The sequence below is a fragment of the Coregonus lavaretus genome (assembly GCF_964263955.1).
Source record: "Coregonus lavaretus genome assembly, chromosome: 2".
In the NCBI taxonomy this organism is placed as follows: Eukaryota; Metazoa; Chordata; class Actinopteri; order Salmoniformes; family Salmonidae; genus Coregonus; species Coregonus lavaretus.
This window is the reverse complement of record NC_139989.1, coordinates 45,118,511-45,132,516: the sequence shown is the minus strand read 5'-3', so window position 1 is coordinate 45,132,516 and position 14,006 is coordinate 45,118,511. Positions and strand designations below refer to the sequence as shown.

At 42.6% G+C, this 14,006-nt stretch overlaps 1 protein-coding gene and 1 pseudogene across 2 annotated transcripts; one reads left to right on the top strand and one right to left on the bottom strand.

Moving 5' to 3' along the window:
- Window positions 1–23: 23 nt before the first annotated feature.
- On the bottom strand, window positions 24–7,426 carry LOC311143706 (WW domain-binding protein 2-like). The gene is made up of 8 exons (XM_084179574.1): window positions 7,258–7,426; window positions 6,353–6,461; window positions 3,284–3,422; window positions 2,814–2,906; window positions 2,388–2,573; window positions 2,033–2,116; window positions 1,512–1,588; window positions 24–1,399 (listed from the first exon to the last, which is right to left on the bottom strand). Exons 1-8 carry the CDS (start codon window positions 7,314–7,316, stop codon window positions 1,325–1,327), a joined length of 822 nt encoding a protein of 273 aa, XP_084035700.1. The 5' UTR covers window positions 7,317–7,426; the 3' UTR covers window positions 24–1,324.
- Window positions 7,427–8,248: 822 nt separating this feature from the next.
- LOC311146773 (zona pellucida sperm-binding protein 4-like) lies at window positions 8,249–13,892 on the top strand (annotated as a pseudogene). The gene is made up of 12 exons: window positions 8,249–9,225; window positions 9,317–9,438; window positions 9,539–9,659; window positions 9,779–9,913; window positions 10,098–10,271; window positions 10,430–10,509; window positions 10,647–10,774; window positions 10,917–11,100; window positions 11,210–11,359; window positions 12,630–12,706; window positions 12,804–12,941; window positions 13,728–13,892. The product of its transcript is annotated as a zona pellucida sperm-binding protein 4-like (transcript).
- Window positions 13,893–14,006: the final 114 nt, after the last annotated feature.

Here is a 14,006-nt window from a genome sequence, read left to right as displayed (position 1 = left end):
TACTGGTACACCACTGTTTTGGATAGGTTTTACATAAACATCTATTTATTATTCATTATTAGATTTTGAATCAATATGAAGAACTCCAAATAAGGAATGGGGTTTACAAACAAGATATTTCACAGACATTTGATTAATTTAAGCAGATAATAATTATAACCAACCAAACCTCTAACCTAAAACTAGTACAAAATGTCCTCTCTATGCACTCTGAGAAAAGTCACTACAACCCAGTTTAATCAGGAATAAATTAGTGGTTTTCACAGGTTAATTCGTCACAACTGCAAGAAAGCACTGTGTAGCGGGCTAACGGCTAAATAAATACACGGCCTAGTAACCCCACACTTGTGTAATTACACAGAGAGTAGGGTTTTGGTTTCAGCCGGGCTTTGCATTCATCAATACAATATACAGGGTTTGACTGGGGCATGGGTTATTCATGTGACCAGTTACAACATCATCTCTAGGCTCAATACAAGTTATTTGCGAGATCTAGGAACATCGCACATTACCAATAATCTCATATATGTAGCGGTACATGTCAGTACTCCATCCAATTCCCATATTCAAACAACATGCACTTCCTTCCTTCAATAAAAAGCCAGAAATAATGTAGAAAGGTGTGGTGTGCATTGAGAGTACTGGGACGTTCAGCTTTCATTCAATGCTCTCTGGAACGAACTTAAACCACGCACAAACACAATGGAAACACTTACTCTGAAAGTGAATGTAAAAATACTTTACAATACTAGTAGGAATAGAAATTGTCGTTTTGTTAATAAGCTTAATAATTTTAATCGAAAATGTATCAAATGTATTTTGGTAACAAACCTCTGGATTAAAAAAATTCTGTAAATATTTAATGCCTATACATTCCCCATACTGCCCATCACATGTAGTTCAACTCAACAGGGCAGTTAGATACCCTTTCCCAAGAACCAGACAGTTCCACATTCTAACATACTGAAGGAGAGAGAGCCCACCATGATAACTGGAAAGATTTAATACTTATCTGTTAAGTGAATAACCATTTAGTTGGCAAGTTACCATATAAAATAAACTGAGTGGGAGGGGGGTGAAATAAAGCTTTACTCATGATTAAAAAGGAAACATTCATCATTTGAAAATGTCTATAAGAAAATGTACCAACATTGTTGTGCCCCAAAATTACTTAAATATTACTTAAGATTAAAAATAATCTTGCCTTTTTGTCAATGTAGTACTTTATACTTTCCTTTACAGTCTAATAATTATCATCTCCTTAATCATTTGCTGTTGTGTTTATTAGGGGAAGGGAGGTACTCAACATGATGGTTATTGAGCTTTAGTTGTTCTTCTTCTCTGGATAGCCTGGGTAAGGAGCAGGAGGGGCAGAAGGCGCATAGGGAGGAGGCTGTTCCTATGTGAGAATAAACAGTGATAGAATATCTTTAAAATACTGAACTGAAAACATCAACACAGCACAAAGTGCATGCACTGAATGGACATGGAGAGAATAACAGGTCCCTTACCATCGGCATGTAGACATTGTGGGGGTTGTTGGGGTTGTAATAGGCGCTGCCTGCTGCCTCTGCTGCCTTGGCATTACCTGAGGATCAGGGAGAGAGAAATTACGGGCGATTAATGCACAGAAGCACATGCTACTGTAACTGTGGAGTAGGAGAGACAATGGAGCACACTCAGCACAGTATATTGCAGCAGGACACTCGTGACAAGACATCTTCCAGACAGAATGATTCACAGAGGCACACTTCCAACTCTCTTTCAATTTTCCAAAACCCACAAATAGACACACAACTGACATCTAAATGAGGCGTACTGAGTTTAGGCCAACTGGGTTGTTTCATGGGGTAAGGGAGACTAGGGGTGAGAGTTATTTTGTTTGTTTCTCCTTTTTAATATGATGTGTACCGGTTACGACATCAGCACTCCTTTCTCAGTGCCATGCGTCATGTGCGTCATATTGAAGCAGACTGATGGGATCAGACAGATGCAGCGATGCAGACATACAGAAAGAGACAGAGAGACAGACCTGCAGGGGGAGCAGCCCAGTTTTGGGGGGGCCCAGGATACGGGGGAGGTGGGGCCATGTAGGCAGGGGCAGATGGGTACATTCCTGCAACACGAGAGAGAATACCCAAAATACTCATAATAGCCTTGGGGACACATCTTTACTTCAAGTAGTTATAAATATTGACACCAATCAATCAAATTCATACACTCATAAGAATGGAGGCATTATCCAAAATATTTCCATATTTAAGTGCTATGCAATCTCTGATGTAAATGTCAATCTGCTAGCATTACAGCATTTGATTCTCAATTATTATGACCCAAGCCTGCATAACATAGTTTTATAGTGATGATAACGTTCTTTAAAAACAGACCTGCGGCTGCCAAAGGGTAGGGATAGCCCATGTCGCCTGGGGGAGCCTGGTAGAAACCATTCTGCTGGGGTGGGGGTGCATATGGGTAGTTCTGAGGAACAGGTGGCGGGCCATAGCCATTCATCACTCCAGGTGAGGGGTAGCCATAGGAGGCACCTCCGCTTTGAGCAGGAGGGGCACGAGATGCTAAAACAAAGTTGAAGGTTAAACCTAAATACAGACTGGACTTGACAAAAAGAGTAACATGTATAACAAATATGTAGCCTAACAAATATAACAAACTTTGACTGCATTACTAGGAAGTGCTTTCATGATGTACATGTTTAATGAATTCTTTAATTGTACGATATAAACTGAGTAAAGCAGATATGTTGAATGACAAATAGGCCCTGTACTGACAAACATGACAGTCATAAAATTACTTACCATTTGTTGCCAGTTTGAAGAGGTGCTGACCTAACTCGATGGCTCCCCCACTAGAAAAAGACATCTTGAAGCTAGCCTGTCCTTCCCAGCCTCCTGAAACCAAAGAAAGGACTGTTAATACATTGATGAGCACTGTGTACTTGTCTTTGCATTAAATTGGAAGTCTGATATTGAATTATAATCAGTGCCTTGGAGATGTCACACTTCAATTTCTACTACTGCTGCTAAAAACTTTGACACAGACAGACATTGTAAAGTAAAATGAGATTGTGGTTTACAGACTGATGTCAGCCTCTGAAAATATCTGGCCTTGGCAAATCACCCTTGCGTCACTGATTCACTTCTGCATGTATTCCTAGGATACATCAGGCCATACCTGGGGCTGGAGGCCATACACACTTTGCATGCTCTACAGTTCTTTCCTCATTATGGTGTTGAATGCTACGGGAGGACAACAAACTGCTGCCTACCTCCAGCCTCAGCAGAAACTGTGCCCCTGATGTAATTGGCGGCAAAGACTGGTTGCTCGATGCTGCAGCCCTTCATCAGGTAGTATGGGAACATCACAGACCCCAGGCTGTCCTTGGTATTACTGGACACAAACACCAACTGAAACGAGGACAAACAGAGAGAAAGAGGGCAATAAAATGGACGCAGAGCAATGGATTGTCTTCCAGTTTGTGATGCTTGTCGTTTGATGCGACGCAGACAGGGTAGCCTGAGTTGTGAAACAGAAGAGTCGTTGTCTGTCCTTTTTCGTGATATCCAATGGTAGTTACAGTCTTGTCCCATCGCTGCAACTCCCCTACGGACTTGGGAGAGGCGAAGGTCGAGAGCCATGCGTCCTCCGAAACACGACCCTGCCAAGCCGCACTGCTTCTTGACACACTGCTCGCTTAACCCGGAAGCCAGCCGTACCAATGTGTTGGAGGAAACACCGTCCAGCTGGCGACTGAAGTCAGCTTACAGGCGCCCGAAGTCAGCTTACAGGCGCCCGGCCCGCCACAAGGGGTCGCTAGAGCGCGATGGGACAAGGACATCCCGGACAGCCAAACCTTCCCCTAACCCGGACGACGCTGGGCCAATTGTACGCCACCTCATTGGTCTCCCAGTCGCGGCCAGCTACAACACAGCCCGGGATCGAACCCAGGTCTGTAGTGACGCCTCTAGCACTGCAATGCAGTGCCTTAGACCGCTGCGCCACTCGGGAGGCCCCCTTTTGAGTTTTGATGTTGAGCCTTTGCCCAACAAAGTGATGTTAGGATATACAAGTTAGCCCGTACAAGCTTTTGTGCCAAATACATTACGCTGTTACAGGTGTCAAGCTTATGGGCATGTGGCAGCAGTGTGTAGGAGGGAGGTTCCTAGGTGTGAGAAGTGTGCAGAAGGGCATGAGACAAAGGAATGTGTAGCATTGGGGAAAGTAGTGGTATGTGTTAATTGTAGGGGTAACCATGGGGCTGGTTATCAGAAATGTCCAGCGCGAGAGAGGCAGGTTGAGGTTTCCAGGGTTTGAGTAGTGCAGAAGTTGTCGTATGCTGAGGCAGTGAAGAAAGTAGAAGAATATGGATCAAGGGGCGGGATCCTGAGAGGAGTGGTGTGAGTAGTAGAACTGTACCAGTACAGAGGGATAGGCCAAAAAGTGATATATGTTTCAGTAAGATTAGATTTTCAGCATTTATAGCAATGGTTATCAACTGTACTGCAGGGATGGAACGTAAGTCACAGAAAATGTTGGTTGTGGTGGCAGCTGCAGAGAGGTATTTGGTTGTGCGAGACTTGACGTCAGAAGAGTTACAGGGTGTGTTAAGTGGTGGTTGCCCATCTTTTCAGGCTGTTGGCTTGAGGTAGGACTAAATAGATTTAAATAGTGGAGTAGGGTGGTGGGTTTTTAGTGAGTGCAGGGTTAGATGGTAGGGTATTTGTTGATTTTGTTATTTACATTTTTTTCAAGCAAAGTATAAGGGAGTTATACTCCAGTCTAGTAGGAGGCGGTAATGCAACATTTATTGGATGCCAACCGCCGTTAAACCTCATCGAAGAAGAAGGATTGTCTTCCAACATCCTAACAGGCACACAGGACCAGCATGGTCAGATGGGGAGGTCTTGACCGACTGAGGGGTGGAGCATGGCGTCTTCACTGAAAAGACGAGCAGTTGGAAAGGGAGTAAGTCCCGATGATAGTGAGGATAACAGCTCGGATGAGGGATCGGAAGACGATGGTTATTCAGGAGAGGAGGACAGCGGATCAGAAGAGGAGAGCAATGAAGAGGTCAAGGCCGAGGATAGAATAGACACCGGAAGGGAAAGGAGGGGGAAAATTGAGTCCTTAGAGAAGGCAAGAAACAGATATAGGTTTGGAGAAATGCAGTATTATCATAAGGAGACGTATATTTGGATGAATGAGGAGGAATGGAGGGAAAAAGAGAGGCAGAGGAGGTCTAAGAGAGAGATGGAGGAAGATTGTGAGTTTGAGTCAGTTAAAAATGGCAGGAAAAAGGGAGAAGGTTTGTTAAAGAAGAGTGGTAGGAAATGTAAGCAAAGTGAGCTGAAGACAGGAGTAGAAATGGAAGTGAATGAGGGTGATGTGTCGGAGGTGGAAGGTGTGGTGAAGTACTCGGAGCCCGAGGATTGCACAGCGGGTCAGGATAAAGATGAGTCTGTGACAGTAGGAGTGAAGTTTGTGGAAAAAATGGATCCTTGCCTTTTGGCTGATCCAATTGTGGTTTCAAGATGGGTGAAAAGAGCGTTGGGTAAAGTGGAATCGGTGAGGGTAACCAGAAGTGGTCTAGTGATAATTGTTTGTGTTTCTGTTGGGCAGAGGGAGAAGGCGCTCAGAGTTAAACAAATGGGGGAAAGAATTGTGAATTGTTTCGCTCTTAAGAAAAGGGTGCCATTGAGAGGAGTGATTACTGGGGTAGCAGTGAATGTAAAAGTTGACCAACTGAAGGAGATGATTCCCGGTGTGTGTGATGCTCATCGTTTGGTGCGACGTAAACAGGGTGGCGAGAGTGGGGAAACAGAAGAGTCATTTTCTGTTCTTTTGAGTTTTTAAGTTGAGTCTTTTCCTGAGAAAGTGAGGTTAGGATATATAAGTTATCCAGTGTGAGCATATGTGCCGAATACCTTAAGATGTTACAGGTGTCAAACTTATGGGCATGTGGCAGCAGTGTGTAGGAGGGAGATTCCAAGGTGTGAGAAGTGTGCAGAAGGGCATGAGACAAAGGAGTGTGAAGCAGTGGGGGAAGTGGTGGTGTGTGCTAATTGTGGGGGTGGCCATGGGGCTGGGGATCAGACATGTCCAGTGCGAGAGAAGCAGGTTGAGGTATCCAGGGTAAGAGTAGAGAAGAAGTAGTCATATGCAGAGGCAGTGAAGAAAGTAGATGGTAGGTTATTTCTTTGCTTTGGTATATTTTCTTTATCAAGGAAAGATAAGGGAGTTGAACTCCAGTCTAGTAGGTGGCGGTAATGCAACAAATTGGATGCCAACCGCTGTTAAACCTCATTGAAGAAGAAGCATGGTCAGATAATAAACATACCCTGTATGGAGTGAGGTAAACAGTCCCCTTCTTGGTCCCCCTCAGCAGGTCTGTCTTGCTGGTGACATCGCTGAAGGACAGCTCCACATTTTTGCATTCCCTTAACACACTAGTGGTGGATACATGTTCAGTTTAGGCATGTCTAGTGAATTCACAGACAAATAGGTATAGTATGTATGATAGGTCCTCCATAGGACAAATACTGTAGTAGAATCCTAGCAGAACCGAGTGTTAAGGGACATAGTGGGATTCTGTATGGTCTACATCATTTCACATAGGCCTATTATTGGCATTTCACATACTGGCTGGTTGGTTAAATCTGACACTTCCAGAATGTGTAAATTCTAACTATTATGAAAAGTTGCCTTTCTTCGTATATTTCCTAAGTTCCTGTTACTTTATCAACTTCCTAACCCTCTGTCAAAACGTTTACTTTAGACTCAGGTGGTACGTTAGTAGGGGCGGCTCGCTCTTTGTTGACTTTGCTGTCAGTCTACCTCCCTGGAAAACAAACGTATTTAGCTAGCTAGCTAACACGTATAACCAGAGTTTATTACTTTTACATCTAACGTTAGTTTGACTAAAGTAAGCAAATGTATCTAGCTAACGTTAGCTTTAACACGTTTCAAAGGAGTAATGATGACTGACTTGGAACTTAGCTAGCTTTTCCTGCCAGCAAGGCCAACAACGACGTTGCTGACTGATAGCTAGCTACTGACGTTAGCACTATAAAATAGCGCTTGCTATATGAAAAAAAGTTGCTAACTGACATTGGCCAGATATAATTAACACTAAGTACGGAGCTGGCTGGCAAGCTAGATAGCTATCTTGCTTACATTAGCATAACAGCTAACGTTAACTAAGCTACCGAAAGTAAGCTTCGTGGCGATTAATGATTCACTAACCTCTCGCCGTTGTTGATCAAAACTCCTCCATTTTGAGAATGATTTCGATTTAAAGCCATGTTCAGATAGTCTAGTGTACTCTTCGTCAGGTACAGCTACACACTGGAAATGAGAGGAATGCCCAAAACGTCAAAGTGTTACGTCACATGATCAGCTGTTTCATGTGCAGTGACCGCAATGTTCTGTTAGGCAACATTGTTTCCCATATGTCAACAAGCCTTTGAATTGAGATTGTCATATAATTCTAGTGTGTTGAGGTGAGGTGGGATATTTTAAATTGGTTTGGATGAAATAATACAGCATTGTGGTTGTGAAGAGAGCTGAGTAGGCCTAAGGAGAGTAAAGGCTTTTCATATATGATAGATTTTTGCTTATTTTATGTTTTTAGAGAATGTGCTTTGAGTGTGCCTCTCAGTCGTAGTCCAACACTAGAACATCTAATGGGTGCCTATATATTCCAAATTGGGTTATATAATTCTGCTTGTACAACCAACATGTGTAAATGAAAAGTTATTAGGCCAATTGTGTAATCAGTTTATGACTCATGAGTCATGATTTAGGTATGGTCCAAAAAAAGGATGGAATACAGGAAAAGAAACTAAATATAAAATACATTTTTTTTTATCATCACTTAGTTTAACTATGTGTATATCATGTCCATTTCACTTTTAACTGACATGAGGCTTGTCTCAGTGGGACAACATTTAAGTTAGCTGCAATTATGTAGATCACATGAATTTACAAGTAATCTTGCTCTATGATTTTCCTCAAATTGCTACATGCAAAAATTAGGCTTCCAAATGTTTTCCTATATATCTATTTGCATCCTGTTCTGTGTCTGCATTACATGGGGGACAATGCCGTGCGTGGCGACAGTGACAGTAGGCCTACTGCACACAGTGTTTCCAGCATAAAGATACAATGTTCTATTTAATTTTGTGGCTTCCAACATGTAGCAAGAAGATGGGCCTGGTTATGTAATAAAATAAGATAGTTCTTTATTAATCCCCAAAAGGGCACGTTTGATTGAACCAGTCAATACATAACAACAACAATAAATACACAATAAAACACAACAAAGGATACACAGACACGAAAAGCAGCACATCATCAATGAATATAAAAAACGAAGTGCTCATGTTAAAAAGCCTCATAGCATAGAATGGGTGGGTACAAGCATTGCCATAGGGACTGAGCAATGAGCATGATGATGGTGAGAAAAGAGAAGGGGATTGAGGTTGTTATGTAATAATTGCATTTACTGACCCTGTGGGGAAAATGTATTGCCTAGTATTGTATGCACAGTGCAAATGTGCCATACATTACCTTCACTTTACTTTGACCTTTTAATCAAGGGTGTTATGTCCTAATTTTCCTTTGGACTCAACATAGAATTATAATGAAAGTCCACAATATCGCAAAACTTTTCCCCACAGTAGGCTATTAAAGAAAATAATGGGATAAAAGTTGGAAGGATCCCTTAATAATAAATAAAATTAATTCATCAAATGAAATGTTATCATTCATTCAGTCACGAATTTATCACATGCTGCAGGCCTATATTCAGTCTGACTGTGATAATTGACTTAATCAGCGGTAGGCTAACAACGCCTTGCCTCAAGGTCCTCTGATCACTCCAATTACTGGTCTTGAAGGACACGTTTCTTCACTACACAAAGAAACCACTCAAATACCGCGCAAAATATGACTTTTGTCACGTAATTATATTGTTCAATCGTGAATCATTCAACTAATTATAACACAGCACAACCTGTAGCCTAACAATGCTACTTATGATTTGTGTAATTTTTGCATTCTTTGCGCCACATTACCGATGCCTTTCAACTCTTGTGCGGCATGAAACCGCTCAAACTAGAGCACAAGAGGTTCTGCCTCGAGTCACCTGCACCGTCCGACGAATACGCGCAGTTTTCGGTCAAGCGGTTCTTCACAACATGCGCGTAAAAGGTAAATAACCATTATATTTTAGCCCTCTATCTGTAGATTTCGTTTGTTTACTTAGAATGTCTGGTATGCTGGTTGATCTCACTTTTCTCAGACAGGTCTGGAGTCAGTGTGCCTGTGCCAAAAGCCAAAGAACATTGTGGAGTGAGAAGGGGAGAGAAGAATGGTACCCTTTCTTTCCAGAGTCGATATGACAGTTGCTACACACAGGTTGAGGTATGGTAATCTCTCTTTTTGATGTTCATTGCATTGAGAGGTCTTGGTCTGTGTGTAAACCTACTGATTGCCATATCAAACCACTTTGTTTGATCTTTAGGGTGACAGAGTCCTTGTATCTTTGGGAGTCCAGCTGGTTGCAGGGGATCAATGGTACAGGGTCAATATTAGCTGCCCCCTGCTCAAGAAGATGGCCCAGAAACCCACCATCAATCGCACCTGTGAGTTCATATCATTTCATAGGGAGAGAATTTTTGATGATTTATCACAAAAATAGTGATTACACTGCCATTTAGTACCACCTCTGTAAAAGCCATTCTTCCAACTTACTTTCCTTCAGCACGATCAGGAAAATGCAGCATCCATAGAGCTTTGCATGTGGACTGTGGGCCCCAGAATGTCTCCAGTGATGGCTGTCTGAAACTGGGATGCTGCTATGATGATCATGACTCAACATGCTATTACAGAATGAACAGTAATGGAATTTGTTTTGTGTGTATTTTGTACAATGTAGAACATGCTTCTGAAAGAAAGTATCAGCAGAGGGATAGTGACTGTCATGGTGAGATTGGCGCATAGTGAGATCAGAGATTACATTTCAAGAATAACTCCTTTGTTCGTTACATCATGATGTTTCTGTCTCCTCCTCTTGCTCTCAGCCTGTTCTCTGGATGGCCATTTTGTGTTCTCTGTGAAGGCGACAGACACTGACCCCCCCACTCAACCCCAGCAACCTTGTCGTCAAGGATCAGCCGCAGTGTTCTCCTGTAGCTACCTCTGCAGATACAGCTGTCTTTAAAATCGGGGTGATGGAGTGTGGCACAAAGATGATGGTGAGTCAGTAGGTCTATTACCTTCTGCCCTAATCTACAGCAGTATACTTCTGTCCTGAATGCCTCTGGTATAATGCTGCTTTTTCTTGTAGTGTTGAATACTCTTAGGTATGCTAAAATACCTCCTTCCCCTCTCGTTCCCCCTCTTGTATTTACAGGTGAATGGGGATGTTGTAAACTATGAGGTGGAGGTAGAGGAACTGCATCCAGAGATTGCAGGCAAACGTTCTCCCTTCAGGTAGCTGCTTATTTCTCTTCCTACCTGTGGACAGTGCACTACAATTTGGACTACATTACCATATCGTGGCTTTAGCCAGAACCTAATTGCTTGAAACTATTATGGAGTAAATGTTTTGAATGAGACTTGGTTTGAAGTCTGCAGGTCCGGTGTCAATATGATGGGTCAGCTCTCCTCCACACTGATCTGCGGTCCTTAAACCCAACTAACCCTCCACCTGTGACTGCACTGGGGACTGTCCGAGTGCAGATGAGAATAGCCACAGGTATTATAGTAAAACAATATGGTTTCCACAGACCAAGCAAGGGATGCCAAATTCAAACCCTGCAAGTATATGGCATCAAGTTGTCACTTCACACAGTTACACTGGTAGACCTCCATCATCCTGGCCCTTTTCTTTTTTCCAGATGAGTCGTTCACCTCTTTCTTCCCCGGGGAACAGCTGCCCTTGACCCTCTCTCTGCGTAAGCCTGTGTATGTGGAGGTGTCAATCGCTCCACCCTCCCCTGACCCCAGTCTCTCCCTGCGTGTGTGTGACTGCTTCGCCTACCCTGCCTCCAGACACTCTGTATGGACACTGCTCTATGATGGGTGAGAGGCAAAAGTTTTCCTATACTGACTCAAGATTAATCACTGGGAATATGAAGACTGTGAATATGCATTGGTTTAGTAGTCTAACTCCCTTCCTTCTCCCTGACAGCTGTCCTAACCCTCTGGACAACATGAGGAGCTCCGTCCCAGTGGACAGTCAGGGGAAGACACCCTCTCACTCCCAGGTCAGGAGGTTTAATGTCAAGACTTTTTCCTTCTTGGACCCTGAGACTGGCAATCCCAGTGTGGAGGAGGTAAGGTCTATCCTATTTATCTGAAGAATGGGAAGGTTTTGCTAATATATACTGAACAAAAATATAAACGCAACATGTAAAGTGTTGGTCCCACGTTTCATGAGATGAAATAAAATATCCCAGAAATTTTCCATACACACAAAAGGCTTATTTCTCTCAAATTTTGTGCACAAATTCATTTACATCCCTGTTAGTGAGCATTTGTCCTTTGCCAAGATAATCCATCCACCTGAAAGGTGTGGCATATCAAGAAACGGATTAAAATGCATAATCATTACACACGTGCACCTTGTTCTGGGGACAATATAAGGCCACTCTAAAATGTGCAGTTTTGTCACACAACACAATGCCACAGATGTCTCAAGTTGAGGGAGCGTGCAATTGACGTGCTGACTGCAGGAATGTCCACCAGAGTTGTTGCCAGGGAATTTAATGTTAATTTCTCCACCATAAGCTGCCTCCAACGTCGTTATAGAGAATTTGGCAGGACGTCCAACCAGTCTCACAACCGCAGACCACGTGTAACCACGCCAGCCCAGGACCTTCACATCCGGCTTCTTCACCTGCGGGATTGTCTGTGACCAGCCACCTGGACAACTGATGAAACTGAGGAGTATTTCTGTCTGTAATAAAGCTCATTTTGATTGGCTGGGCCTGGCTCCCCAGTGGGTGGGCCTATGCTCTCCCAGGCCCACCCATGGCTGCGCCCCTGCCCAGTCATAAGAAATCCATAGATTAGGGCCTAATTTATTTATTTCAATTGACTGATTTCCTTATGTGAACTGTAACTCAGTAGAATCATTGAAATTGTTGCATTTAGTTTTTTGTTCAGTATAAATTCTCAAAACAAAGATCTCTTGGTGCTCCATCTACTGCAGTGTTTCCCAACCCTGGTCCTCAAGTACCCCCAACAGTACACTTTTTATTTTTTATTGTAACCCTGGACAAGCACACCTGATTCAACTTGTCAACTAATCATCAAGCACTCAATGAGTTGAATGAGGTGTTTGTCCAGGGCTACAACGGAAATGTGTACTTTTGGGGGTACTGGAGGACCAGAGTTGGGAAACACTGATCTACTGAATCTTGTCTCTCAAGTGTACTTACATTTACATTTTAGTCATTTAGCAGATGCTCTTATCCAGAGCGACTTACAGGAGCAATTAGGGTTAAGTGCCTTGCTCAAGGGCACATCGACAGATTTTTCACCTAGTCGGCTCGGGGATTAGAACCAGCGACCTTTCGGTTACTGGCACAACGCTCTTAACCACTAAGCTACCTGCCGCCCTTCTACTGCTGGGTGGAAATCTGCACAGAGGAGGCAGAGTGTAAACAACGCTGCTCCATCACCTGTGAGTGTTTCAGGTCCCTATGTTTTACATTCACCTTAACGCTGTGAATTGGGTAATTTCATCCAATAGTCATGCTGTCTCATCCTCCTCCATCCAGCACCTGATGGTGAGAGGGCGAGGAGGGAGTCTGGGTCAGATCGAGTCTCCCAGTTAGTCTCATTTGGTCCTGTGCTGTTGGGTCAGAACAGTTCTGGACAGGAACAGGAAGGGAATCATAGTGATCATCTGAATATTGGTAAGCACATTCCAAATAGGGGAGAGTGGGGTAAGTTGAGCCTTCTTTTACATTCAACATCACTCTGTCAAGGGAAATGTAGTATTATTTCTAACAAAGATATCTAGATATTTCAGGATGTTGTGTATTCCTGGAAATAATCAGAATTAATTTAAGCATGACAGTTTTTAAAACATAGCTTGACCCGCCTACAAATTTCTGTACTGAATGAAATATTACCACTATCTTTTTAAAACCATGTCCATCTTTATTTCACAAACAATCGCTTTTTTGTCTTTTAATAAATTCAAGCATATTTCACAGGCTTAACACCTAACAAACTTTGTACTTTTTTACACTTTTAACATATACCAGCAATAATGCCTTGCATTATGCCTGGGATGAAAACTCTTACATTTGCTCACTTGCCATTGCCACTTACCCCAAGGCAAACATTTTTACTATATTAACCCACACAGCTACAAGGATGCACTTTCATGCTAGGTTTAGGACCACATATTGAAGCTTATAGACTCTTAAAATGATCTACTTTGGTTTAGATACAAGGATCATGAAACCTCCAACACAAATTAATTTGACTCTTTTTTTGTACCTAACTTGCTTACCTCTTTTTCCATGTGGCTTCTTCCTTCAGACTCCATGAAATTACCTCTTCCTAAATATTTTTTCAAATTATACATTTTGGGTATGGTTTCCTAGAAACAAGGGTGGCTCAACTTACCCCACAGCTACTGTATGAGTGGAATGAAACTAATGACACTAACATTTACTCTTGCTGGCCCTCAGCATTTCAGGTGTCAATGTACTCTGTCGTCTGTACCTCCATCCTGTTCTCTTCATGGTCGATGAGTTGTCAAGTGGAAGAAAATGACGTGGAAATGGAAACCAGAAACAAGGAGACTGGCCTACAGGTTGAACAAGCCCAATAAAGCACTTCTATGCACACTAAATTACAAATGGTCTTTATTTCAACTGCCATTAAATACCTTCACTGGCCATGTGTATTCCAATGCATCACAAATGTACTTCACATGTATTAAGCAGCCAGTTTGCCTTTGACACTTT